The sequence below is a fragment of the Heliangelus exortis genome, chromosome 11 (genome assembly GCF_036169615.1).
Source record: "Heliangelus exortis chromosome 11, bHelExo1.hap1, whole genome shotgun sequence".
Classification (NCBI taxonomy): Eukaryota; Metazoa; Chordata; class Aves; order Apodiformes; family Trochilidae; genus Heliangelus; species Heliangelus exortis.
Genome location: NC_092432.1, coordinates 14,100,478 through 14,124,684, shown reverse-complemented (window position 1 = coordinate 14,124,684; position 24,207 = coordinate 14,100,478). Strand labels below are relative to the sequence as shown.

General features: G+C 56.2%; 3 protein-coding genes across 5 annotated transcripts; 2 read left to right on the top strand and 1 right to left on the bottom strand.

Annotated features, from left to right (window-relative positions):
• The first annotated feature begins 1,477 nt into the window (after positions 1 to 1,477).
• Positions 1,478 to 16,228, top strand: SNX1 (sorting nexin 1). Of its 2 annotated transcripts, none has more exons than XM_071754765.1 (15): positions 1,478 to 1,703; positions 6,029 to 6,128; positions 7,033 to 7,166; positions 7,739 to 7,805; positions 8,624 to 8,667; positions 9,587 to 9,728; positions 10,612 to 10,690; positions 11,361 to 11,436; positions 11,882 to 11,995; positions 12,164 to 12,278; positions 12,863 to 13,068; positions 14,373 to 14,516; positions 14,919 to 14,999; positions 15,412 to 15,483; positions 15,763 to 16,228. In XM_071754765.1, the coding sequence occupies exons 1-15, from the start codon at positions 1,485 to 1,487 to the stop codon at positions 15,811 to 15,813; spliced, it is 1,644 nt and encodes a 547-aa protein (XP_071610866.1). In that variant the 5' UTR covers positions 1,478 to 1,484; the 3' UTR covers positions 15,814 to 16,228. The 2 variants fall into 2 exon arrangements, with proteins under 2 accessions (XP_071610866.1, XP_071610867.1); XM_071754766.1 differs by having other exon boundaries at positions 1,482 to 1,703; positions 12,185 to 12,278.
• Positions 16,229 to 16,457: 229 nt separating this feature from the next.
• Positions 16,458 to 19,134, top strand: SNX22 (sorting nexin 22). 2 transcript variants are annotated; one of them, XM_071754764.1, is made up of 6 exons: positions 16,458 to 16,875; positions 17,924 to 18,007; positions 18,124 to 18,228; positions 18,319 to 18,413; positions 18,575 to 18,648; positions 18,768 to 19,134. In XM_071754764.1, exons 1-6 carry the CDS (start codon positions 16,807 to 16,809, stop codon positions 18,863 to 18,865), a joined length of 525 nt encoding a protein of 174 aa, XP_071610865.1. In that variant the 5' UTR covers positions 16,458 to 16,806; the 3' UTR covers positions 18,866 to 19,134. The 2 variants fall into 2 exon arrangements, with proteins under 2 accessions (XP_071610865.1, XP_071610864.1); XM_071754763.1 differs by having other exon boundaries at positions 18,572 to 18,648.
• Positions 19,135 to 19,273: 139 nt separating this feature from the next.
• PPIB (peptidylprolyl isomerase B) lies at positions 19,274 to 20,971 on the bottom strand. Its single transcript, XM_071754762.1, has 5 exons — positions 20,709 to 20,971; positions 20,320 to 20,433; positions 20,098 to 20,191; positions 19,714 to 19,898; positions 19,274 to 19,612 (listed from the first exon to the last, which is right to left on the bottom strand). The coding sequence occupies exons 1-5, from the start codon at positions 20,862 to 20,864 to the stop codon at positions 19,490 to 19,492; spliced, it is 672 nt and encodes a 223-aa protein (XP_071610863.1). The 5' UTR covers positions 20,865 to 20,971; the 3' UTR covers positions 19,274 to 19,489.
• Positions 20,972 to 24,207: the final 3,236 nt, after the last annotated feature.

The window sequence follows — 24,207 nt, the reverse complement described above, 5'->3', positions numbered from 1 at the left end:
GCTCAGAGCTCAGCTTCTGAAACTCAGGGGAACAGCTGAGATGCCTAAATACAGTGGTACAGAGACAAGAGATCCCACAGATGTGATGTGGGACCTAGAGGTGACTTTGTGCTAGAGGTGGGGCATGGGTCATCTTAAAAGGGTGTGGGTTACAACTGGAAGGAGCTCCAGGTTGTTCTGGCAACTGCTTTTGTCATCCTGATGCCTCTCCTCCTCTTAATGTCCTCAGCCTTTCCTCCACCCTGAAAATCAGATTTGCCAAATGCAGGTTCAAAGCCTTCTCTGCTTTTGCTCGTCATGCTTTTTTAAGCAAGGAAGTTCTTTAGGATGTCTGTGTTCATACCTAGCCATCCACTGCTGTGTCCCTTAACCAGAGTGACACTAGTAAGTTGCCTTTGGAGTGAAACCGATAGTTTTAAACCCACTGAGGCAACCTGGGAGGATACCTGTGTGGTGACCCACCAGTGAGCAAAAGGTGGGACCTTGCTACTGCAGACCCAAGAGACAATTTCAGGCAGAAGGGAGAGAGCAGCTGCTCACTGATTTGCAGGAAGAGAGGAGGACACCAGTGTGTCCTTCAAGATAAGGATAAGCTGTGTTATGTTTTCAGTCTCCAATGGAGCAGAGCCAGAGTGCTCCACACCCGGAGCTGGCCTGAGGAGGGAAGCGCTTGCAATCGCACACAAAACCAAATGCTCTGACTTGGAAGGGATGGAGACGCCTGCTGGGCTTTGGGGCAAACAGCCGAAACAAAAGAACCAGAAAGTGAATTAGTTCAGCCATGTGCTGTCCAGTAGGTCAAGGCCCCAGCTGCTTTGCCTGTGTTGGGATCTTCTCCCTTCACCCAAACCTGCTGGAAGAGCTGATGGAAGTCCAGGGTGTCTCCCTGAGGGCCCAGCCCAGACTGGTGGTGGGGGTGGTAGTGGTGACCCATAGCTCTGAGCTGAGGGCATGGGACCAGGGGCAGTCACTTTCCCAGAGGTATGTGGCTAATCCTGGATGTCTTAGGGGTTATAGGGCTCATCTTGGGTCATCTTCAGGGCATGGGGCTCATCCTGGGATGCAGGGAAGGGTGTTTTGGGCTTGCACAAAGCTTACTGAAGGATTTTTAGGAGAGGAATAATCAGAAATGGGGACAGGGAAGGACTGAGGTGTTTTACAGCAGTGTTCCTCCCGGAAACCCTCAAGCTGCCCAGGAAGCCATCCAGGCCATCCAGGGTGGGGAAGGGGATGACAGCCATCCCAGCTGCGATGTGGGGAGCACCGTGGCTGTTGGGGTAAGGCCCGGGCTCGACCACTGATCCCTCCGGGGGGGGGGCACCTGACCCTCCCCGTCGGCCGGCGCCTTGGTTCATCCCGGCAGCTCCCCCCTGCCCGCTCCCCGGCAGGCTCGTGGCCGTTTCCATAGGGACGGAGGGACGCCTGCCAGGGGAGGAGCAGGGCGGCGCTGATTGGCTGCCGGGGGTGGACGGGGGCGGGGCGTGATGAGGAACCGCCCAATCCGGAGGCCGCCCGCCCCGGTTTCCGCCGCGGCTGCTGCAGGCGGAAGCGGCGGCGCGGCCATGGCGTCGGGCGGCGGCTCCCGCTCCCCCTCTCCCGCTCAGCGCCTCCCCCCGCCCTTCCCCGAGCCCCATGGCGGCGACAGCGATGGGGTGGGGACGGCCGACAGCGACACGGAGGGAGAGGACATCTTCACCGGCACCGTGAGAAGGGGCAGGGGATGAGGGCGGGAGGGCAGCGCCCGGGGGTAGGCCCGGCCCCGGGCGGCGGTGGGGAGGAGCTGTGAGGGACGAGCGGCCCAGTGGTGTCTCCGCCGATGGGTCCTTCTCTGAGGGGCTGCCCAAGCAGCAGCCAGGCGTCCTCCGGCTTGGCTTCAAAAAAAAAGGGGGGGACGACCCCTCTCAAATTCCCCCCGAACTCCCCCACATTCCCTCCCACCTTTCTGCCCAAAGTACAAGGGGAGGGGGAGATGCTGCCGAGCTCTTGTCCCTGCAGAGACCCTGGCGTCTTCTCCCTCTCCAAGGGGGGGCGGGTAGTGCAGGGGCCTGGTGGGTGCTGGGGGTCAGGGAGTGGGGCCCGGGTGTCTCCTTCAGCTGTGGGACGGCTTCTGCCCAGCTCTTGGCCTTTGCTCAGCGTTTTGCTTGAGCTTGTGAGACTTCACAGGGAAAAAGCCATGTTCTGCTTCCCCTAGTGTCAGCTTTTGTCTGTTCAACATCCAGGGTGCTCTGCAATGGTGCTCGGTGCCTTCAGTGGGTGATGGGGGCTGTGCAGCAGGGTCGAGGTGACAGGTGGCATCTTATGTCCTCTGCTTATGGTGAGGAGGGTCACCAACGCTTTGGTGACCTCCCTTGCCTTGTACCGGTACAGTTGGCTACAGGAGGCTCTAGGAGGTTTTGGTGTGGGACTTATTCAGCAAACCAGGTCACTGTGGTACTGCACAGATTCCCTGCTGGAGCTGGGAGTGGTGAAGGGTTTCAGCTTCTCACGGTCTCCTGGCTGTTGAAGCTTTTTGGCATCTGCTCTCATTAACTGTGCTGTTGTTGGCTCCTGTTAGTGACCTGCATCCAGGAGAGGAGTTCAGCCACCAGCTGGTGAGTCCCCAGGCTGAGTCCCTCCCCAGTTGGCTACTGGCCTCAGGCTGGGTGTCTCCATTGAGCCTGGGGCTCTGCTCAGCAGCTGCCTCCTCTGGCTGGCAGGTTGCAGGGGTGCTGCAGGTCCCACGTTGGTTTCCTAAGCTTTGCAAGCTGAGATTGGTGATGCTGACCCGTCGCCTCCACCTGCCTCGCCCAGGGTTTTTCCAGGAGGAGTGAGTGTCTGTGGCAGGAAGCTCTCTGGGAACCTTCTGTCTGCTGTTTCCCAACCCCACTGTTTTCCCTGGGCTGTGTGGCCTTGAGGAGCAGACAGTGCCCAGCCAAGGCTCTCTTGCCACCAACATGAAGCTGGAGCTGTCTCTGCCCAGCTTCTGGAGGAGTCTCCTGAGCCCCTGTGTCCTTGAGCCATGTTGTTTTCTGCTGGTGGCTTAGCAGCAGGGAGCAAGGCACGGGTGGGGAGATGCAGGTGGGTTCTGCCCTGTGGTGGCTTGGAAGGACAAAACTCTGATGTTTGTCTGCACAGAAGGGAGCAGCAGGGCTGTGTGTTATGAGAACTGTGTGGAAAAGTGCAATCCTGGCCTGGCAAGAGGAAGGTGCTGGTACCTCTGGCCAGCACCAGGGCATGGTGATGGTCTTGAACTTTTCAGGACCTTTTTTCTGTTGAGGAACTAGGAGATGTTGGAGGTGTTCTGCTGCTCTGTGGCGGTGGCAGCTTCCCAAAACAGGAGTGCCAGTTCTCACCAGCTTTCATGCAAACAAAGCATCCCCCTGCTGGAACAGGAGTCTGCTAAGCCAAAGCAGCTTATCAGGTGCTTAGTGTTGTTGTTGGGAGCAACTGTCATAACCAACACTTGGCTCTTCTGGGTGAGCTGCTGGCTCTGCTTGTCCGCCTGTCCTTGAGCATCAGCAAAACACTCTGTGAAGCCAGGGAGGTGGGAGGGTGACAGATCTGCCCCATAGCCTGGGCTCAGGTGGCCCATCAGTGCTTTGCCATCATGAAACTGCTACTCAAGTAGCTTTTGGGTCAGATGCAAACATAACCAGAGCTGGACTGAGTCTGTCTGTTGACAAGGGTCAATGTGGCAGCCCCCCCTAGGAATGCCCCCAGATGCTGGCGCTCCAGACCCAAGGTAGAAGATGTTGAGGTTCTGCCTGCCTTGCAGCAGCCCAGTTGGGTCTCAGATGGTGGTTGTTGTCATGGCACGATCTAAAAGAGGCTCTGATTCTGCTGTAGCAGCAGATGGAGAAGTAGGAACAGGGTGTGGTGCTTTTGGAGTCTTAGAAACTAAATTTAAGGCAAACAGCAGAAAAGTGGATGGTCTCCCAGCTCTCAGATGCAGAAAGGATGTGTTATGGAAACTCTGGAGCCCAGCAGAGTGGTGTTTTCTTTACCAGCTTGAATAGCTCCTGCAGGAGCAGGGGATCTGAATGAGACCTACAAATATCCATAGTGAAGGTCCCTGTGGCAGTCACAGCCCCCTTATTGGCACAGTCACCAGCTGGAGGTCAGCCTGGAGGATGCTGTGGGGAGTCAGCCCGGGTGTGATGTTTCATAGAATCATAGAATTGGCTGGGTTGGAAGGGACCTCAGAGATCATCAAGTCCAACCCTTGACCCACCGCTGCGGTTGCTAGACCATGGCACTGAGAGCCACATCCAGTCTCTTTTTAAATATCTCCAGGGACGGAGAGTCCACTACTTCACTGGGCAGCCCATTCCAATGTCTGATCACCCCCTCTGTAAAGAAATTCTTTCTAATATCTAACCTAAACTTCCCCTGGCACAACTTAAGACCATGCCCTCTTGTCTTGTTGAAAGTCACCTGGGAAAAGAGACCAACCCCCACTTGGCTCCAACCTCCTTTCAGGTAGTTGTAGAGAGTGATGAGGTCTCCCCTGAGCCGCCTCTTCTTCAGGCTGAACAGCCCCAGCTCCCTCAGCCTCTCTTCATAGGGTCTGTGCTCGAGTCCCTTCACCAGCCTGGTTGCCCTCCTTTGGACCTGCTCCAGGACCTCGATATCCTTCCTGAACTGAGGGGCCCAGAACTGGACACAGGACTCAAGCTGTGGCCTCACCAGTGCTGAGTACAGGGGCAGAATCACTTCCTTGGACCTGCTGGCCATGCTGTTCCTGATACAGTCCAGGATGCCATTGGCCTTCTTGGCCACCTGGGCACACTGCTGGCTCATGTTCAGCTTCCTGTCAATCCAGACTCCCAGGTCCCTTTCTGCCTGGCTGCTCTCAGCCACTCTGTGCCCAGCCTGGAGCTCCCCATGGGGTTGTTGTGGCCAAAGTGCAGGACCCGGCACTTGGCCGTGTTGAACCTCATCCCATTGGAATCAGCCCAACTCTCCAGTCTGTCCAGGTCCCTTTGCAGAGCCCTCCTGCTTTCCAGCTGATCCACACTCCCCTCAGGGGTCAGGGGTTCTCTGCTCCCCACACCACCACTGGCAAATGTCACTCCTGTCACTCTAAGCTGGGAGAAAACCACACTGTAACACAGGAGGTCTCACCCATCTGATGGTGTTGATGTTTTGCATATCCAAAACCTGAGCCCACCCCATCGAGGAGCTGTGTTAGGGCTGCTTTGCCCCTCCAGGAGCAGCGGGAACCGGTGGTGTTTCTGTGCTGGAAGTGGCCAAGGAGCCCCTGAGGTGGGAGGTGGTGCTGCTGATAGCAGTCCATTGATGGGCTGTCAAAGACCTCTTGTGTTCTCTGCTGAGATGTTCAAGAATGGCTCTGTCTGTCTGTTCTGGCCTGGCAGACCTCCTGCAGAACGAGGGGCTGTGGCCTGGGCTGGGGTGCAGAGGCAGCTCTGGGGTGTGCTGGTCGGGGTGCACCCTCTGGGGCCGGATCTCCCCTCATCCCCCCAGCCTGCTCCTGCTCACTGGGACAGTCCCACTGGCTAGGCTGTGTGCCCAAGCTGTGACAGTGTCAGCTGTGTTGTAAGGCCTGGCTCTGGGGCTGGTTTCTCCTGGGGAGTGGACTTTGGGTCATGGTGTGCCAGCAGAGCTTTGCAGAATGCCAAGAGCCTGGGGGGGGTTTGGTCTGACCATGGCAGCCTTGGCTCTGGTGCCAGTGGGGGTGTAGGAAGGGGCAGGGTGACTCTGCTGAGTCCTGGAGCTCCTCCAGCATCACTTGGAAGTGAAAGCCAGCTGCTACCTTGAAGCCCACCCCCCGGCGAAGGGCAGCTCAGCTTCTGGAAGGGGTTTAATCTGCACAAGCTGCTGTGAGTCCTGCTGTCCTGCCTTCAGGCAAATAAATGGCCACATGTCCCTGCTGCCAGCAGTGCCATCCTGGCTTTCCCAAGGGGTCTCCTGTCACAGGGTGCTCAACTCACTGGTGCTGCCCACTCACCCTGATGTGGTGTGTCGTCCTCCAGCCTCTGTTCCTTGGTGTAACTGACCTCTTCTTTACGTGCTTTTAATTCTTTCTCAGAGCAAGCCTGCCACACCAAAAAGGGAATCTCTTCCTGTGAGCAGCACCTCCAAAGAGAATGGGGTTCAGGGAGAGCATGATGAACAGGACTTATTTGCTGGTGAGTCTGTGTCTTGCTGTGTGTTTGCTGAGCCTTTCTGAACTCTAAGCTTGGAGTGATTTGCTTTCAAGCATGATATTTCTGGACTATGCCAGGTCCTTGTCTCAAACTCATGCTCCAGTCTACTCTGGAAGCACTGAGGTCTGATTGTGTTTTTGGGAAGGTCAGAGTGGCCTCCTCCAGATCTCTTACATAATCATGTGGCAGGATGGGAAGCTGAAGAAGCTTAAAAACAGGATTTGTTTTAGTTCTTTGTCTTAAACTGTAGAGTGGCAAGTGTCTTCCCAGGGTTAAAAGACTTTTGTTCTCTATCTTCTCCTCTCCATGCAGGTGGAGGAAGCATCTCTAGTCAAAACAAGGATGGTGCTAAAATGTGACACCCCTCACCGGGGAAAACAAGGAGGGTCAGACCTTCCCAGCCCTGGCATGGAGGGACACCTCTGGCAGGGATTCAGTCCTGGAGGCATCTGCTAGCAAACGGAGGGTTTTATTTCTTCTGGGTGGAGAAGCTTACTGGGAAGGTGCCTACCTTCCAGGCTGCCCTCTGTGCCATGTAAAATCCACCTTGGCTTTAGCTGTTCTACTTTGCAGCTCCTGGAGCCCATACCAAGGGGGGAATACCACGCCTGGCTCCTTCTAGAATAACAATTTCATTGGATTAACTTAATGTTCTCCAGCAGGATTGATCAAATGCTCTTGCTGCGGGGAAGATGCATTAAGTCGTGCTCTTCCATAGGAGTCCTCCCTAGGGGGCTTGGGTTTTTTTTTGGTTTTTTGTTGGTTTTTTTTTTTTGCTAATTAAGCTGTTCTTCCCTAGATCCCCTGAACCTCTCTGACAATGTTGAAATAACTTTCCTGGAAACCCAAAGCAGAGAGGCTGACCTTGGCCAACTTCTCTTGACAGATGCCACTGTAGAGTTGTCTCTGGACAACACGCAAAACAACCAGAAGAAGGAACTGGCCAAAACGTCCAGTCCTGTCCCCTCCTTAGAGGTAGCTGCAAGTTCTTCTAAAAACCATCCACAGAGCTATGAGGAGGTGAGGATTGCTCTGAGCTTTCCGTCTTGCCCTTCTGGTCTGGGACTGATTGGCAGGAACCTGTCTGCTTACTTAGTTGTAAATGTGCATCTCAAATGAAGCAATTAATGTGATTGCTGTATTGGATGCCCTGGCTCATATCTGAGGCCTGGGTCTGCTGCAGCTGAAAGGGGGTTGCCAGGGTGCACTTTTGTTCTCAAAACATTCCTGTGTGCCCACACAGCACAACTCACCCTCTGCGTCAGTTCCGTATCTTGTGCTGCTTCAGGTGAGAACCAAAATCATGATGGAAGAGAGCCCAAAGGGAGCTACTGAGTTTCCCCTTGGAACTGGCACTTTGTACATCAGCCTGTGCAGAGCAGAGCATAGTAAGGACAAATCCAATTGAGCATCGTGGGCACAAGTGAGAAGCTCAAGGGCTTTAAAGAATGGCTTTGGCCAGGCTGAGGTGCCAGAGGTGCCTGGCAGCATCACAGGCTCCCTGTGATTATTTGGAACTTGTTGCTTTGGGGTGGACTGAAGCCTGGCTTCCTACTTTTAACTTACTGTCCTCATGTACTTACTCCAAACAGCTGGAAGAAGAGGAACAGGAGGACAAATTTGAGCTGACTGTAGGAGTGAGTGACCCAGAGAAAGTTGGTGAGTTCATGTCCCGTTCCTGCTGCGTGGGGAAGCGTTGTCAGGCGAGCGGGGCTTGGCGTGGGCACTGCAGGTACCTGTCACCTCCATGTGCCACACAGCTCCAACTTTGGAGCTGTCCCTGCAAGCACAAACTTGATACCATAGTAACCTTTATAAGATTTATTTTTCCCAACATCTAGAGGAAATGAAGGTCAGCAAAGCAAAACCGTTTCGGTTGGAAGTGAGCAAGACAGTAGCGGATCCTGGAAGGGCAGGGACCTGATAGGCAGGGAACCAAGAGCAGGTTTTGGGGACTGGGAACCAGAATGTTTGCTGTAGCAGAGGTTGGCATTTGGGACTTAGGCTCTATACCCTCCCTAGACAGGCAGCAGTAGCCTGTGTAAAGGTTGCAGGGGGGGGAAGAAAACTGCTTTAAATCTAAAATTAAGTGGGTATGCTCTGGCACTTTCCCTGGCAGCTGTGCGTGTCAGGGAAACAGCTCTGGCTTCAAACTGAGAAGCAAGAGGGTTTTTCTCTGCAGAAGGTGTCAGAGGAACTTGTGCAGCTCTGTGTCAGTCCCTGGGCTGCCTGGGGGAAGCCAAAGGGGAGGGTTAAGGAGTCAGCTCGGAAATGCCCTGTGGGGGCAGATTCCCAAAGCCCTGCAGCAAGGTCCCTGCAGTTCTGTGTGAAGGTTTGAGGCTCTGTCAGATCAAAGATGGGAACTGCTGAAGCAGGCAAAGGCTGAGGGATTGCAGGAGCCTTGTGATTTGCCATCAGGTGACACTGGAAAGTGCTGATCTTGTGACACTCTGGTGCTGTGTTTCTCTTCTCCGTAGGGGATGGCATGAATGCATACGTAGCATACAAAGTGTCAACCCAGGTACGTCTCTCACGATTTTTCTGCTCTTGAAGAGAGATGGACTGTCCCTTCTGAGCTGAGTCAGTGGTAACCTAAATAGACAGCAGGTCTGAATGCCTCAGTAGTTGGATTCAGGAGTTAAAATCCACCCCTCCAGATCAAAGGATGAACCTAGCTGCAAAATAGATCCTGGCCTGTTTGAGAGGAGGCTGGCTTCTATTTTTTTGTTTTTGTTTTTTTTTCTGGTCAGTTCCCTCTTTGCAGTCCTGGCTGATATGAGTGGTACTCAGCATTGGAGTGAGCAGCAGGAATGACATCTGTCAGGGAGAGCCCCAGGCACTGGGGGTTGTTGCTAATGGTTCTGTGCCTGAGGTCGAATCTGATTAAGCTGACCTGAGCTCAGCTCTTGCTGAAGAGCTGCAGTCATAGTTTGAGGTCAGGACCTTCCTGGGCTAGTGGCAAAAAATTGAGCATTCTGCAGCTGCTTGCCCTGCTTGGAGTATTGAATGGCTGCTCTGAGCTCTGCAAAATGCTTTTGAGTGTCCATGCAGCAGTTGGAAGCAGACAGGGTGTGAAGGGGGGATAGGGGACCTGTTAGCCTCCATTCCTGCTCTGCAAACAGCCAAAAGCCACTGATGGTGCCTCTGATAAAGTCAGAGCAGTTGCTCTTCCCCTGGGGAGCAGGGATGATGGGATTAAGCTTTAGGGGCAGGGCTTACCAAGCAGTACCAGCTGCTCTGGTATTTACTAGCATTAACACTGCTGCTGGGTCCACGGAGAACTGTTAGAAGGGAAGTCACTGAAAACCTAGGCAGAGGCTTGTTCTGCTAATTCCTCAGGTCTTGCAGAGCTTGAGCTGTCCTACTTTATCCCCAGAAGTGACAGCAGATAGCATGTAGGGATCAGTCCAGTCTGAGTCTCCTCTCCCCCCCCTCCCTAGACAAGCATGCCGATGTTCAGGAGCCAGCAGTTCTCTGTGAAAAGGAGGTTCAGTGACTTTCTGGGTCTCTATGAGAAGCTGTCGGAGAAGCATGCCCAAAATGGGTTCATCGTTCCTCCACCGCCTGAGAAGAGTCTCATAGGTGAGTGTTGGAGGTGCAGAGCACTGGGCTGGTCCTTTGATGGTGAACTTTGTGCTCGAGGGAGTTGGAGAATTCTCAAGTTCCTTCCCTGCAGTCTCAAAGCTGTGAGGGGTGCTGCAGAACAGCCCTGGGAGGCCAACATAATCTGGTTTCAATGACAGAGGTGAAACTTGGGATCCATACTTGGAGGTCTGGGCTTAAAGCCTTGTTTAAGTTGGCAGATGCCTCTGCATGTGCTTTATGTAGAGTAAAACCTCATCCTCTGCCCTGTCACTGCATTGCTGATCACTTTGTGTCCAGACCTGCAGCCCTTCCAGTCTCCCCCTACATTGCTCTGCCTCTTTTCTGGATATCACCTGCTGCTGGAGGTTAGGCATAAGCAGATTTTAATATTCTGAGAGGCTCTATTTCCAAGATGCAAAGCCTGATTCATGTTGTAAAATGCCTCTCCTCTACCCTCACAATGACAGTCTGTACCAAACCACATCACCTTGTGTGTTGAGTCTGAACCTGCTCACTAAATTGTTTTCAAATATGTAAGGGGTGAGTGTCAGGGAGATGGAGTTAGGCTTTTCTCAGTGGTGACCAGTGATAGGACAAGGGGTAATGGGTGTAAATTGGAGCATAGGAGGTTCAAGTTGAATATCAGAAAAAATTTTTTTACTGTAAGGGTGACAGAGCCCTGGAACAGGCTGCCCAGGGGGGTTGTGGAGTCTCCTTCACTGGAGACATTCAAAACCCGCCTGGACACGTTCCTAGGCGATGTACTCTAGGGGGCCCTGCTCTGGCAGGGGGGGTTGGACTAGATGATCTTTCGAGGTCCCTTCTAACCCCTAGGATTCTATGATTCTATGATTCTAATTGCATCTTCCTTCTGCACTAGGAATGACCAAAGTGAAAGTTGGAAAAGAAGATTCCTCCTCTGCAGAGTTCCTAGAAAAGAGACGGGCTGCACTGGAGAGGTATGGGCCCCAGCAGCCACTCGGAGAAGTGCTCTTTCCTCCTTGGATGGGAAAAGCTCCTGCTTCTGGATTTGTAGCAAACCTGGAGGCTGCCCAGGTGTTGCAGCTGCAGTGTCACTTGAATGCTGTAGAACTGTCTCCTGCTTCAGAAGCCCCTGCTGGTGTTTGGTTCAAATCTGGCCAAACTCCACTGTTGTGGCAGGGAGAGAGCTGAGCTATTTTAGGAATCCCAAAATATTGGTGTTTCTTAGCATAAAGGGTGTAGATCAGGTGAGAAGCCACTTGATCTCTGTCTGACTTGCACCCTGACTACACAGCTGCAGGTGGCCTTTGCTCTGCTACCTGCAGCCAGCACTGGAGGGCTGTTCCCTTCCAGCTTCAGCCTCTGAAAGGTCTGTTAAAAGTGTCGTTGTCCAAGATGTAATGCTGCATCTCAGTCACTTGATGTATCAAGTGACTTTCTTGCTGTAGCAAGTATTAACTTAAGGTTGGTCTTGCAGGTGGGTCTCACTAGGGTCTATAGGGAGGCAGGACTCTTGCTGGGCCTGACTTCCAGCCCCTAAGCTGCTGTTTCCGAGGCAGGAAGGAGCATGTGTCAGCTCACTGAGATGGGTTGAAGGAACTGGGTGTGCTGCAACCAGAGTAACTCTTGGTGCCTTCCTCTACACAGGTACCTCCGGAGAGTGGTCAGCCACCCAACCATGCTGCAGGACCCCGATGTCAGGGAATTCTTGGAAAAGGAGGAGGTCAGTGGGGTGAAACGAGGTAGCTACAAGTACTTTGGAAGTGCAGAAGAAAATGGTACCCAAGCATGGGGCTTCAAAGCTCAGTGAGAAGCAGCGGAACCCTTTAAGAGCTCTTAATGAGTGATGACAAGAACAGGACACTTCTCTGTGTGTCAGCACTTGTCTAAGTGCTGTAGGTTCATTCTGAGCTCTGACTTAGCTTGCTCACATCATGGTGAGGAACACAGAGGGAGCATAGGTGGGCTTTGCTGTCTGAAATCTATGACAGGAGTCTTAGCCCACTGTTAGGAGGTGAGGGGGGGGGTCAGGCTAATCCTTCACTGTAGCTGTGAGCAGAAACCCTGCTATCAAGGGGCCCAGAGATGGGAGAAGAATGCCCCTGTGGTGGCTGCTTTCTGAGCTGCTTGTATCTCCTGGAGAAGACAATTTTTCTATTTCTTTATAGCTACCAAGAGCAGTCAGCACCCAGGCCCTGAGTGGAGCGGGAATACTGAAGATGTTCAACAAAGCTACAGATGCTGTCAGTAAAATGACCATCAAGATGAATGAATCAGACATAGTAAGCAGAATTGGGCATATCTGGGCTGTCCTTGTCCTCATGCTCTCCCCAGCTCAAGCGGTGGGTGCAAGATAGAATCACAGAATCATTTAGGGTTGGAGAAGATCCTGAAATCCAACCCTTAAATGCAAGGAAAGCCCCACAGTGGTGTCCTTTGGGGGGGATCAGCCCTGGGTTTCCCCATTTCAGTGGTTTGAGGAGAAGCTGCAAGAGGTGGAGTGTGAGGACCAGCGGCTGCGGAAGTTGCACGCCGTCGTGGAAACGTTGGTGAACCACAGGAAAGGTGAGGAGCTCTGTACCACTTGATCTGTAACAGCTGAGCTTTGTGTGGTGCCCAGTCAGAGGTCACCACCACTGTGCAGGTGTCCTCAGAAGCACTGGGCAGAAGATGCAGCAGTCCTTTGCTGCAGAGAACTCTGAGTCTTTTCCTTATGGGAAAGACAGAAGTGAAATGGTAATCCCACCTCTTCTGTCCCAGCCCTATGAGCTTAGGGTGTGGGTGTTGAGGTGAGCTGGTGTCCTGCAGGATGAGGCAGACCTCAGCTGACTTTGCTGCTAATTCCTGGCTGTCCCCTGGTATGGAGCAGAGATGTTCTCCTTCCTCTGCAGGCTTTGGCTTGACTTCTGCAAAGTTGTGCCTGTCCTTCTCCTTTGCTGCTTCCCTCCTCCTCACTGGCTGGAGTTTTCCAGCCCCCAGGGTGCTCCGGGAGCCACTGGCTCATTCCGGGACACCGCTGGCTCTTCCAGCTGCCGCCTCCTGGGGCTGCATGAAAGCAGCTCCTTGCCATGAACTCCTGTCTGGGGGTTTTCTGGCTGAGCACCTGGTGGTGGGAGGCCCCTGGTTGACTCTCTTTATCCCTTCACTAGAGCTAGCATTGAACACAGCCCAGTTTGCAAAGAGCTTGGCCATGCTGGGGAGCTCGGAGGACAACACGGCCCTGTCCCGGGCACTGTCCCAGCTGGCTGAGGTGGAAGAGAAGATCGAGCAGCTGCACCAGGAACAGGCTAACAGTGACTTCTTCCTCCTGGCCGAGCTTCTGGGAGACTACATCCGCCTCCTCTCAGTTGTAAGGGTAAGCTCTCCCTTGGGGCAAGCACCATTTTAGGCTTTGGTGTGCCAGGAGGCAGCTGATCCTTGAAGCTCAAGCACAGAGATCTTCTGAGATCTCTTCAGGCAGCGTGAACTTGCTGCTTGCCCAGCTGTGCACATGTTGGAGCAGTTAGGCTGGAAAAGTGGGGTAGGTGAGTGAGGCCTGGCTGTGCTGCTCTTCTCCAGAGAGGATGTGGAACTTACAGGTGGCCTCAGCCCTTACAGAGGTGGGGACTGGCTAATGTAAGATGGTAACCGTGACCTGGATATTGCAAATAGATGTGCCAAGTGCCTGCTCTGGAAGAACTTGAATCTTCAAATCCACACAGGTGGCCTGGTGGAGGCAGAAGGGGCCTGAGACAAACCGGTCCCAGGTGAACTGGGAGTCTGGCAGGCTCCTGCCCCAAGGATGTCCTACCTTGGAGCAGTTAATCTTTGGAGGCTACGGAGGCCAGAGCAAGGCCTAGTGAGAAGGAACAAACTTTCTTGTGTCTGTTCCTGGAGGTTTGGTTTGGGCTCCAAAGCAGGACCAAGATCTCTGATAGGGTTGGAGGTAATCAGACTCACCTGGGGTGTTCTGGAAAGGAGCCCCAGTGTTGCCTCAGACCTGACCTGTCTCTTCACTGCTTTGTCCTTCTGACCAGGCTATCAGACACTTCTAGCTCTTCCCTATGATCTGTCTGAATGCGTTCAAAAGCCTAATGGAGTCTTCTTTGCTTGGGGTGATGATTTGCAGGCCTGCCAAAACCATGTGGCCATCTGATGGGTGCTCACAGGCTGATGCAGGATCACACTGTGGCCAGCGAGAGCTTGTGGTGGAGATCCAGTGTGGGATGGGCAAGGGATGCTTGCACTGGCTCTGCTCTATGGCTGGACTGAAACATGCAGGCAGCAGGGCTCAGGGACAGGCATGGGATGCTGCTGCTTCCATAGGTGGCCTCAGGCCTGTCCCAGGCTTGCACTGAATGGGACATGTAGCTGGTGCTTTTGTGATATCTGTCCTGTCAAATCCTGGAGCCTGGGCTGTCCTGTACAGAGTGAAGCCCCAAAGCTGCTCCGGAAGTATGAGCTGGTTGGTGTTGCACCAGGTTCCTTCACTAGTAGAGCAAATCCATGTTCTGGTTCAGCTTTGTTTACACCAAGGTGGGTCCAGGACCTCACTGATGAAGCAGCTCTGTCATTAGGTGATGTCCCACTTGCCTAGGATGTGGATGTCACTGCCAGCAGAGCTTCTTGCAGCTGCTTCTGGTGTGGTAGCAGAGGCAAAGGAGAGCCTCTTCCTTCCAGGGAGCCTTTGACCAGCGCATGAAGACCTGGCAGCGGTGGCAGGATGCCCAGGCCATGCTGCAGAAGAAGAGGGAGATGGAGGCCAGGCTGCTCTGGTCCAACAAGCCCGACAAGCTGCAGCAGGCCAAAGAGGAGATCTCGGAGGTAGGGAATGAGGAGTGCCAAGGTCTCTGCTCAGCTCCTTCCCTCTGTCCTCTGCCGAAGCAGTGAGGGGACCTTTGGAAAGAGGGGGGGACCTCTGGAGAGAGGGGGACCTTTGGAGCTGAAGGAGTAGGTTTCTATTGCCAGGATGGGGACCATGGGATGAGCCAGCCTTGAGCAAGGCCCTCGGGAAGCTACAGGAGCTGCAGGAGGGCCTGCTCATGGTCCCACCACTCACGGCTTCCTTGCTGAGATTACAACAGGCAGGGGATGCAGCTTGCTGTGGTGGTGAGGTCCAGAAGTGCCGGCCTTTGCACAGACAATTGTGGCTATGGAAGCATTTGGAGAGGATGTCCAGAGCTTCTCCAGCTCCCCTGGGAACAGCCATGCTTCCTCTCTCTGCAGTGGGAGTCACGCGTGAGGTGGTACGAGAGGGACTTTGAACGGATTTCTGCCGTCATCCGCAAGGAAGTGATACGGTTTGAGGTACGTTGTGCCCAGCCCCAACCCCTCCAGCAGGTTGGTCTCGATGTGCCTTGGCTGGGAGAGACAGCCTGGGCTAGCCAAGGGTCACCTTGGCTCCTGGCCTGGCCCCCAGCATGGTGGTTGAGGCAAGATTTGTCAATCTGGACACATGTGAGCAGTGGGGGCAAGGCTGCTGTGGACAGAGATGGTGTCTTGTGGCTTCTCCAACCTGGTCCAGCCATCTCTCTTCTTCAGCCTGAAAGTGGGTAGACAAAGGTCCTCAGAGCCATCAGGGGAGCTTCAGCCTCTGCATCTCAGGCTCTTGTGCTGATCTCTGTGGGGCCCCTGGAGGTGGTTTCTCTTTCCCCTTGCAATAGCTGGAGGGTTTTGGTTTGGTCAGCTTCGTGCTCACTCCCATGCCCATCTCTTGCAGAAAGAGAAATCCAAGGACTTTAGAAACCACGTCACCAAATACCTGGAGACGTTACTAAATTCTCAGCAGCAGGTGAGTTGCCCCAATCCTGGCTGTGGGTTCCCCTCCAGGCTCAGCAACATGAATGTGAACCCCCACCCCAGGGAGGGATGAACCTTCACCTTAGGGGGGGAAGAACTCCAATGAGCTGGAGCGGAGCAACATCTAAGCATTGCCTCCCCCTCAATGTCCATTTTTAAGGGGCTGTGCCCTGCAGATGTGCTTCTACCCCTTCCCCCCACACCAAAAATGCCTAAGGTTGAAGTGGATTGTGCTGGTGTGTTCCTGACCTTCCCTCTCTCCTCTCCACAGCTGGTGAAGTACTGGGAAGCATTCCTACCTGAAGCTAAGGCCATTTCTTAATCGGATGGAGCAAACGAGCAAACCTGAACTTTGCCTTTTTTGGTTTTTTTGTTTGGTTGTTTTGGGGGCTTTTTTGGTTTTGTTTTTTTTTTTAATATATATATCCACTATACCTCTTCCTCTTTTACACGGGAACAACCCCTTAGTCCCACACCCAGGAGCTGGTAGAGGTTTGAACCCCAGGCAAGCAGCTTGCAAGCCAGTAACTCTTCTAACTGTATATTTTTTTCATTTAGCAACACATATATTTTCATACTGAAGAGAAACTAGTTTCCTGCTTTCCAACCAGCCCCGCGGTGGAGGGGGTTAACATGAGGTGGAAAATGTCTATTTTTCAGGCTGGGTTTTAGGGCTCTAACAATCTTACTCCTGCAGTGCCATTAAAATTCTGTAATAAAACTTCTATCAGGGCAAACAGGCTCTGTCTCTTGGTGGGGCTGGGGCGGGGTGGGGCGGGGGGGTTAACGGCCTCGTCCTGTGGCGGTGGAGGATGGAGAGGAGGGCTCCTTGTGGCGGGGACCGGGTGACCTTGGGCACTGCCCCCGCCACCTGCCCTGGCTCCTGGTGGAGCTTTGGCTGCCTGCCCCGCTCCCAGCGCCAGCGGGAGTGGATGTTTTTAGGAGCTGAGCTCAGCGGGGCTGTGTCGTAGCTGCAGGGACGGAAAGACAGACAGACGCTCCCCCAGAAGTCAGCCTGGAGCTTTGGGGGACTGCAATACTCCTGCCCTCCAGGCCCCCAACCGTGGCTTGCATCAGACCTGATACTCCTTCTGCCTTCAGAAAGGGGAAAAGGCACCTGGGCTGACTTCCCGCTTTCTTTTCCTCTTGTGCCTGTAGGGCCGGATCCCTGCGGCACCTCCAGGCTCCCAAAAACCCAACCCCACCCCCGGCCTCGGAGCCTGGAGCCGCTGGTTCCTTCTTTGGGGTGCTCTGTGCTGGCTTTGGGGCGTCGAGCTCGGTCCCATCCCAGAGCCCCTCCTGCTTCCCCCGGGCCATGATCGACGTCTCTATCCCAGCGGCGGAGCCTCCAGCGGCAGCGCGGAGCCCTGACAAGGGGCACACGGTGAGGGGCACCTGGGGGCTGGGGGGTGGCTGTGCCCAGGGGTCCCTGCCAGCCACTGGGGTGCGTGTGTGTGTGTGTGTGTATGTGTGACTTGTGTCCTCCTGCTCCAAGGGCTGGAAGACCTCAGTTGTCCCCAGAATGTCCCCATTTGCCACATGGGGGGTGGAGGTCCCTGCCTGTCCCCTGCCTGTCCCTGCCGGTGGGGTGGGTGGGGGTGAGAGATGACACTGAAGGGAGGGGAGGGCGTTCAAGGTCCGGGAGTTCTCTCTGGCCCCCATGAGTGGGGGTCCCTGTCCCTCCGGGATGGCTCTCACCTGCCCCAGGGATTAGAGGTCCCCAGGTGTCCCCAGGGAGTCTCCACATGCCACAGCAGGCGGCTGGGGGGGGGGGGGGGGTGTCCCTGCAGGTCCCTGGAGATCCTAGCTGGTGAGGGACATAGTGGTCCCTCTCTGTTTTGGGGTGTCCCCACCTGTCCTGAGCACTGGAGGTCCTCAAGTGTCCCTAGGGAACCCCACCTGCCCTGGAGTGGGGAGGGGGGGAGGTGGCTGTATCTGCCCTGGGGTTGGAGGTCTCTAAGGGGGTTCCCACATGCCCCAGGAGGTGAAGGGCTCTGCCTGTCCCCTAGGGTCCATTCCAGGGGCATCCTCTGCCCCAGGGGTTGGGGACAAGGGATGTCTTAGCCTACAGGGGGTGGGGACTTGGCATGGTGTGGTGGAGGTCCCTGTCTATTCTCAGGGACCCTCTACCCTTGAAATCAGGGGATGTCCGTGGGGATCCCTGCTTGTCTTGGGGGGAAGGGTGGTTCCACTTCTCCCAGGGGGTTGGGGGTGTGTCCCTAACTCTCCCCATGGTTCCCATCTGTGCTGGCAGGGGGTGGTGGTGATGTCCACATCTATCCTAAGGGTTGGGAGTCTCTGCCTGTCTTGGCCAGTGGGAAGTGGAGGTTCCCAAGTGCTCCCCGCAAGGTGTGGGTAGAGGAGGGTGAGATGGAGGCCTCTCTCTGTCCTGGGAGGCTGATGATGATGAGGCTGTGGCTGCCCGGGCACAGGTATTCAGGGTGGAGGTGCTCTGCAATGGTCGGCGGCACACGGTGGCCAAGCGCTACAGCGAGTTCCAGGCACTGCACAAGAGGGTGAGTCCCCCAGCACCCCGGGGGCCCAGGGGGGTGGGTACAACAGGGGGACACCTGCTCCTTGGAGCAGCCTCCTCTGCTATGGACCACCCTGCTACTATGTTCCTCTACCTTAGATCAAGAAGACCTGTAAGGTCCCTGACTTTCCACCTCGCCATGTCCCCAACTGGGTGCCCAAAGTGCTGGAGCAGCGCCGGCAGGGTCTGGAGCTTTATATCCAGGTATGGTGCCAGCCAGTGGTGGCTTTGGAGGGAGGGTGTATGTCTTTTTGGAGTGCTGACCACCCCCTCTCCCCCTTGGGCACATGGCAGGGTGTCCTCTACCACAACAAGGAGCTGCCCCAGGATGTGCTGGACTTCCTGAAGGTGCGGCATGGCCAGCAGGACTCCAAGGCCAGCAGCCTCTCGTGAGTTGACATGCAGGGGATGGTGCTGTCAGGCTTTGCCCATGCCCAGATTATCCCGTGTGAACTGCCCCAAGCCAATGGGGTTGGGGATGACGGTGACAGACAGGGGCTGGCAGGCAGCCAGGTGGCAACAGTGCTGATCTCCTCTCTCCCCACAGCAGCCCCTGCCAGCTGCCTTCCCAGCGGCCGGTCCTCAGCTTCTGCACTGACCCCTATGTGCGGCCACCGGCCATAGGTGAGAAGTGGGACCACGGGTCCCCGAAGCCTGCTAAGAAAAAGGCTCTGGGGCCCCAAAAGGGTGAACGAGGCCCTGGAGGGACACAGAGCCACTCCAGCTCCCCTCTTTCCTTGCAGACCTGCTTCCCAACACTGTGCTCAGGGGTGTGCTGCAGGGCCTCTACCTGCCCCCCAGCCCAACAGCACCTCAAGCTCCTGGCCCACCAGGCTCCTGAGCATTCAGCTGGCACCATGGCGGGCAGGCAGGATCCGGGCAATGAAAACAAATTCTGGGCAGCAAGGGCAGGAAAACCGTGGGAGAAGCAAAGGGATATGGTGGGAGCTACTCTCCAGGCACCCCAAAGTTCCTTTGCTTGCAGAGCAGCTCTGCTTTCTGCCAAGATAATCTGGGGGTGTGGCAGGAACCTCAGAACCCCAAACTGTGTTGGCAAAACCCCTCCGCATCCAGACTCAGGTGCAATAAATCACATGGGCTTGATGGGCAGAGGGCTGCGCTCTTTAACTGCAAAGCACACCTGGGACCAACCCTGGTTTGATGTAATGTGAAAGAAGGGAGTGGGAGAGATGCATCTGGTTGGGGTCACCCCCTCGACCCCAACCTCCAAGAGCAGAAGGCAGGCAGCTCTCTAAAAAACACATTGGTCACATTTATTGGTGCATGTGCTTCTTACAAAAGTTGACAGGTAGAGAGGCTGGTCCCATCCTGCTGTGACAGGTGAGGCCAGGCAGCAGGGACATGGGGCACAGTGGCTCTGCTGCTGCTCACCCGCCCTGGGATGACAGAGAGATGTGGGGAGGGGGCAGCTCTGGGCCCACCTCAGAGAGCCAGGAGGGTGGGTTTACTCTTTGGCGATGGCAAATGGCTTCTCCACCTCGATGGTGCCACAGTCGGCGATGACAACATCTTTCAAGGGCTTATCCCTGCTGTCTGTCTTGGTGTTCTCCACCTTCCTCACCACCTCCTGGGGAACACAGAGGTATGAGCAGAGCAATCCCATCCCAGAAGGCACCTCCCAGCCCCTCCTCAGTGCCACTCTCCCCCCAGGAATCCATCACCCCTTACCATGCCCTCCAGCACTTTGCCAAACACCACGTGTTTGCCATCCAGCCACGGCGTCTTCACTGTGGTGATGAAGAACTGGGAGCCATTGGTGTCCTTGCCAGCATTTGCCATGCTCACCCAGCCGGGGCCATAGTGCTTCAGCTTGAAGTTCTCATCGGGAAAGCGATCCCCATAGATACTTTTTCCTAAAGGGGAGGACAAATATAAAAGGTTTCTTGCTGTGTGTCAGGGGCAGGGCAGAGGGGACAGTGAGGTCTCTGTGAGCTGTATACCCCCTCAGGCCACATAGCACCATGGTCCAGCTCCTCACTGGTCCCCAGTGGTAGCCAGGCAGTGGCTGGGAGGACCGCTGCTGGATCCTCAGGCTGGTGTGCGCCAAAATACCTCCAGTGCCATCCCCACGGGTGAAATCTCCTCCCTGGATCATAAAATCCTTGATCACACGGTGGAACTTGCTGCCCTTGAAGCCAAATCCTTTCTGCAGGAGGGAGGGAGAGAACAGAGTGAGGCAAAGGGACAGACTACAGCTCCCTCCAACCAGCTCTGCCCCAGAGGGCTGAGCAGGAGCCTCCCAGGGGGCTGGGGGAGGCCCAGCCAGGCAGTCACCTCTCCAGTGGCCAACGCCACGAAGTTCTCCACTGTCTTGGGCACTGTCTTGCCAAAGAGCCCGATGACGACGCGACCCACATCATCCTCACCGATCCGCAGGTCGAAGAACACCTTAGCGATGAGAAAGAGGTACGTTTGAGCGGAGGGGGGGGTAGGGGGGGGCGATCAGCGGAGCCGGCGACATCTGGCTGGACCGACCCATCCAGTCTGACTCACTCCGTCCAACCAGGCCAACCTCGTTGCCTCACAACCCGCTCCAGGCCTCCCGTACCCCAGCCCCACCCCGGCCACCCCAGCAAGGCCTCCCTCCAGCCAGGCCTCCCTCCGCCCCTAGCCGGGCCTCTCCAGGCCCTTCCCCATCATTCCCCACCCCACCCCGCACCGACCTTGGCGGTGACCTTGGGCCCCTTCTTGCGCTCGTCGGCCCGCGATGCGGCGGGCAGCAGGAGCAGGAGGGCAGCGCCCAGCGCCGCCGCCGCCACCAGCACCTTCATCCTCCGCCGCTCGCAGCACGGCCACAGCGCCCGCCGCGCCGCCTGCATCCGGCCCCGCCCGCCGCTCCCCCCGCCCCCTCCCAGCAGTGGTACGCGCCGCGCTCCCCGCCCGCCGGCTCCAGCCGCCCGGGCGCGACCAACGGCGGAGGCGAGAGGGGGGAGGAACCTCCCGGCCGGGAGCGGGGCGGTGCCGGCTCCAGCCGCCGGGCGGCTGCCACGTTGCCCCACGCTCCGCAGCCGCGGCGCAGCCAATCGGGAGCGGGGCAGGGGTGGTGCCGACCAATGGGCGGTGCCGAAGCGCTGAGAGAGGCGGGCGCTGAGGGAGCGCACGGCGGACGAGGGAGGGACCGTGGGTGTCGTGGGGGGTGGTGAGCCGGGGGACAAGGGGGACAACGGGGACAACGGGATGGGGCGGGAGTGAGAGGCGGGACGGAAGCCGGCAGGGGGAGCGCACAGCCCGAGAACCGTGTCAGAGGTACAGCATCCCAGGACAGCTCGCGGGAGAGGGAACCTAAAAGACCATCCAGTCCCACCCCCTGCCTCGGTTTGCAAAGCCCATCCCAGCAGCCCAGGTTGCTCCGAGCTCCATCCCACATGGCCCTGACCGCTGCCAGGGGTGGGCCAGCCACAGCTTCTCTGGGCAGCCTGGGCCAGGGGCTCAGCACCCTCACACTAAAGAATTTATTCCTAAAATGCTATCTCAAACTCCGCTCTTCCATCTTGAAATAATTTCTTGTCGCACCCTCCAGGCCCTTGTCCAAAGACCCTTCCCAGTTACCAGTTTTATGAATTCAGTGGGGATGTCCGAGTACAAGTTTTTGTTGAAAAAAAAAAAAACTATATATTTTTTTCGGTAGCTGAAAATAAGGAGGGCGAGAACTATAAAACTAGAAGCATGTTTGCATCTGAAGCAAGTCAGGAGATGATCAGCTCCCCTTCGGTTGTCTACCTATGCGCTCCTAAGCTGTGACAGCGTCCAAATGCGAGGACACAGGGGCAGCAGGACCCTTGGTGAGGAAGGGGACGGAGAGAGGACAGGGATCGGCGCCGGGAGGGAGGGGGTCCACGGTGGACTCGGGGCGGTCAGGTGGAGGGGTCGACCATAGCCTTCGGGGGTCCGCGAGTGCCGTGGGGAGAGCGGGGGCCCCGGCGCCGTCCCGGGGACGAGCGGTCACCCATGGGCCTGCGGGACGGGGACGGATCGCAATGACGGGCCGGGATTGGGCGGAGCGGACACGAGAGGGCGGAACGGGCGGGGCGGGATTGGCTGGGCCGGGGATGCTGCGGGTGGCGATTGGCTGCGGTGGCGGGAGGGGCGGGGCCAGGTGTATATATGCGGCGAACGGGGAGGAGGGGCTGTCAGCGCTGGGGTCCCGGGAGGGATGCCTGTGCGGTTTCGGGAGCGGTTTGGGCAGCGCCGGCGGCCGCGGGAGCCGCTGCTGGGACAGGCGGGGGTGGGAAGCGTCCTGCCGGCTGCTCCCCGCTGGAGCCGGGCCGCGGCGGTCCCGGGAGCTCTTCCGAACCACGGGGGGGCCGGGGTCGCGGGAGCGGCGAGGGGCACTGGCGGGCGGAACCGGGAAGCGGGGCTTGAGTTCCGAGCTCTTGTTCTCTGGAATCATTACAAACACCGTGTAAAACAGCGGCAAAAGTACAATAAAGTCCAAAGAGAAGCAGTCAAGGTTTGGTGGGGCGGTCGCTGCCCCTTTCCCCGTCCTAAGCACTCGGGGCTGCGGGCGGTGCCTCACCCGTTCCCGGCGGCTGCTGCAGGGTCCTGGCCTTTTTTTTTGATGGGTCCTGGCCTTTTTTTTTGACGGTCCCTTTTTTTTGCAGCCATGAGGCTTTTTGAGCTGCCCGGTGGTGCCATTTCCGGGGAGGGCTCAGGGAACAAGGGGCAGTGTGCACAGTGTGAGCCAGTTGTGGTTTGAGTGGCTCTTGGAAAGATTGGGGCTTGAAACATGCCCACCCTTGTACACCTGGTTCTTTTTTCATTGTAGGTTGCATTTAGAGGTTTAATAGTATTTTTATAAAACCAAAAGCAACGAGCAAAGATATATTAAAAAAACCCTCTATGCAATTGCTTTTCTCCACGATAGGCTTTTTTCCCCCCCATTCCTCTCTCTCCCCCTACAGGGGTCCACTGAACACCATGCTCTGGTCCTGTTCCATTCGAGTCTCTTCTTTACAGAGAAGAGCTGCACGAGGGGCACATGCTAGCACACAGCTTTCAACCTGCCATCACAGACCCCTCCCCATTAGCTCTTGCCACCAGGTGCCCCCAACCCTGCACAGAAGAAAACTCCCCCTCAGTTCCACATGAAAGGAAAACGAGTGTTTTTATTCTGGCTTTGGTGCCCCTGACTCATCCAAGCTGTTACCCCTGCCCACATGCTGACAGGCGGGCAGGGTGGGGGCACAAAGTAGCTCCTGCCACTAGGCTGCCAGACACTTCAACACTGGTGACTTCTCAGGGGGACAGCGGGCCCCATGGACTGATGTCCAGCTGCTGTTGAAGTGTCCAGTGGGCAGCTGCCTGTTCTCCAAGGCCTGACACATTACTTCCGCTGCCTCTTGGGGCTTTTGTCTGTTTTCTTCTGCTCAGATGATGAATTCCTCCTCCTCCTCTTCCCCGCAGAGTCTATGACATCAACAGATGGGCTTCGGCGATCATAGCCCCGCTGCAGTGACCTGCCCCGCTCCCTCTTCTGTGGTGGTGAAGTCTTCGCTCGAGCAGCATTGGGTGGTGGAGCCCTCAAGGAGATGCTGTTGAGGGGCACCGGAGCTCCCTGAGCCCTTGGAGCTGCCTGATCCCTTGGAGTGCTGACACAGTGTGGAGACAAGGGGTGAAAATCCCTGCCCCACAGGGGGGATCTGCTCCGAAACCTCTCTGGAGGTTTCTGGAAAGAGGCAGAAGGGACAAAGCAGTACCAGCCTCTGCTTTTGTCTCGTTGCCTGGCATGCAGCACATGGTGGTGTGGTTCGATGTGGAGCAGCCAGTGACGTTCCCTTCTGCACATAAAGCAGTCCCTGCTCTTCCTCTGGTAATGGACAGAAGGGCCAAAGCTGTGCCACCCCCTGCTTTCGTCTCCCAGCCAGCTGGATCTTGGCCGGCCTGAAGATGCCCCCCATGCACCGGCCCAGGATTGCTGGCCAGTGCTGGCAGGTCCAAAGAACCAGCTCCTCTGGGGCTGCTGGCCAATGGTTGCTGCTCTAAAGGAGCCACTCTGAAGGAGCTGTTGGACCTTCAGCCACTGGGCAAAGGAGCCATTCTGAAGGAATCGTTGGCCAGCTCTGCCTAATCCAAAGGGACCACTCTCCTGAAATTTCTGGCCAGTGGTGCCTGGTACAGAGACTCTGCCCTGCTGGACCCTCTGTCTGGATCCACTGAGTGCAG

Excerpts from the sequence above, each read along its gene's own strand:
- SNX1 (XM_071754765.1), top strand. The coding sequence starts at position 1,485 with ATGAGGAACCGCCCAATCCGGAGGCCGCCCGCCCCGGTTTCCGCCGCG. Across the intron at positions 6,129-7,032 it reads TGAACAGGACTTATTTGCTG|ATGCCACTGTAGAGTTGTCT; the intron begins GTGAGTCTGTGT and ends TTCTCTTGACAG. Across the intron at positions 15,000-15,411 it reads AGGAAGTGATACGGTTTGAG|AAAGAGAAATCCAAGGACTT; the intron begins GTACGTTGTGCC and ends CATCTCTTGCAG.
- SNX22 (XM_071754763.1), top strand. The coding sequence starts at position 16,807 with ATGATCGACGTCTCTATCCCAGCGGCGGAGCCTCCAGCGGCAGCGCGG. Across the intron at positions 18,414-18,571 it reads TCCAAGGCCAGCAGCCTCTC|CAGCCCCTGCCAGCTGCCTT; the intron begins GTGAGTTGACAT and ends CTCTCCCCACAG. Across the intron at positions 18,649-18,767 it reads TGTGCGGCCACCGGCCATAG|ACCTGCTTCCCAACACTGTG; the intron begins GTGAGAAGTGGG and ends CTTTCCTTGCAG.
- PPIB (XM_071754762.1), bottom strand. The coding sequence starts at position 20,864 with ATGCAGGCGGCGCGGCGGGCGCTGTGGCCGTGCTGCGAGCGGCGGAGG. Across the intron at positions 19,899-20,097 it reads CCGTGGGGATGGCACTGGAG|GAAAAAGTATCTATGGGGAT; the intron begins GTATTTTGGCGC and ends CCTCCCCTTTAG. Across the intron at positions 19,613-19,713 it reads GCAAAGTGCTGGAGGGCATG|GAGGTGGTGAGGAAGGTGGA; the intron begins GTAAGGGGTGAT and ends TGTGTTCCCCAG.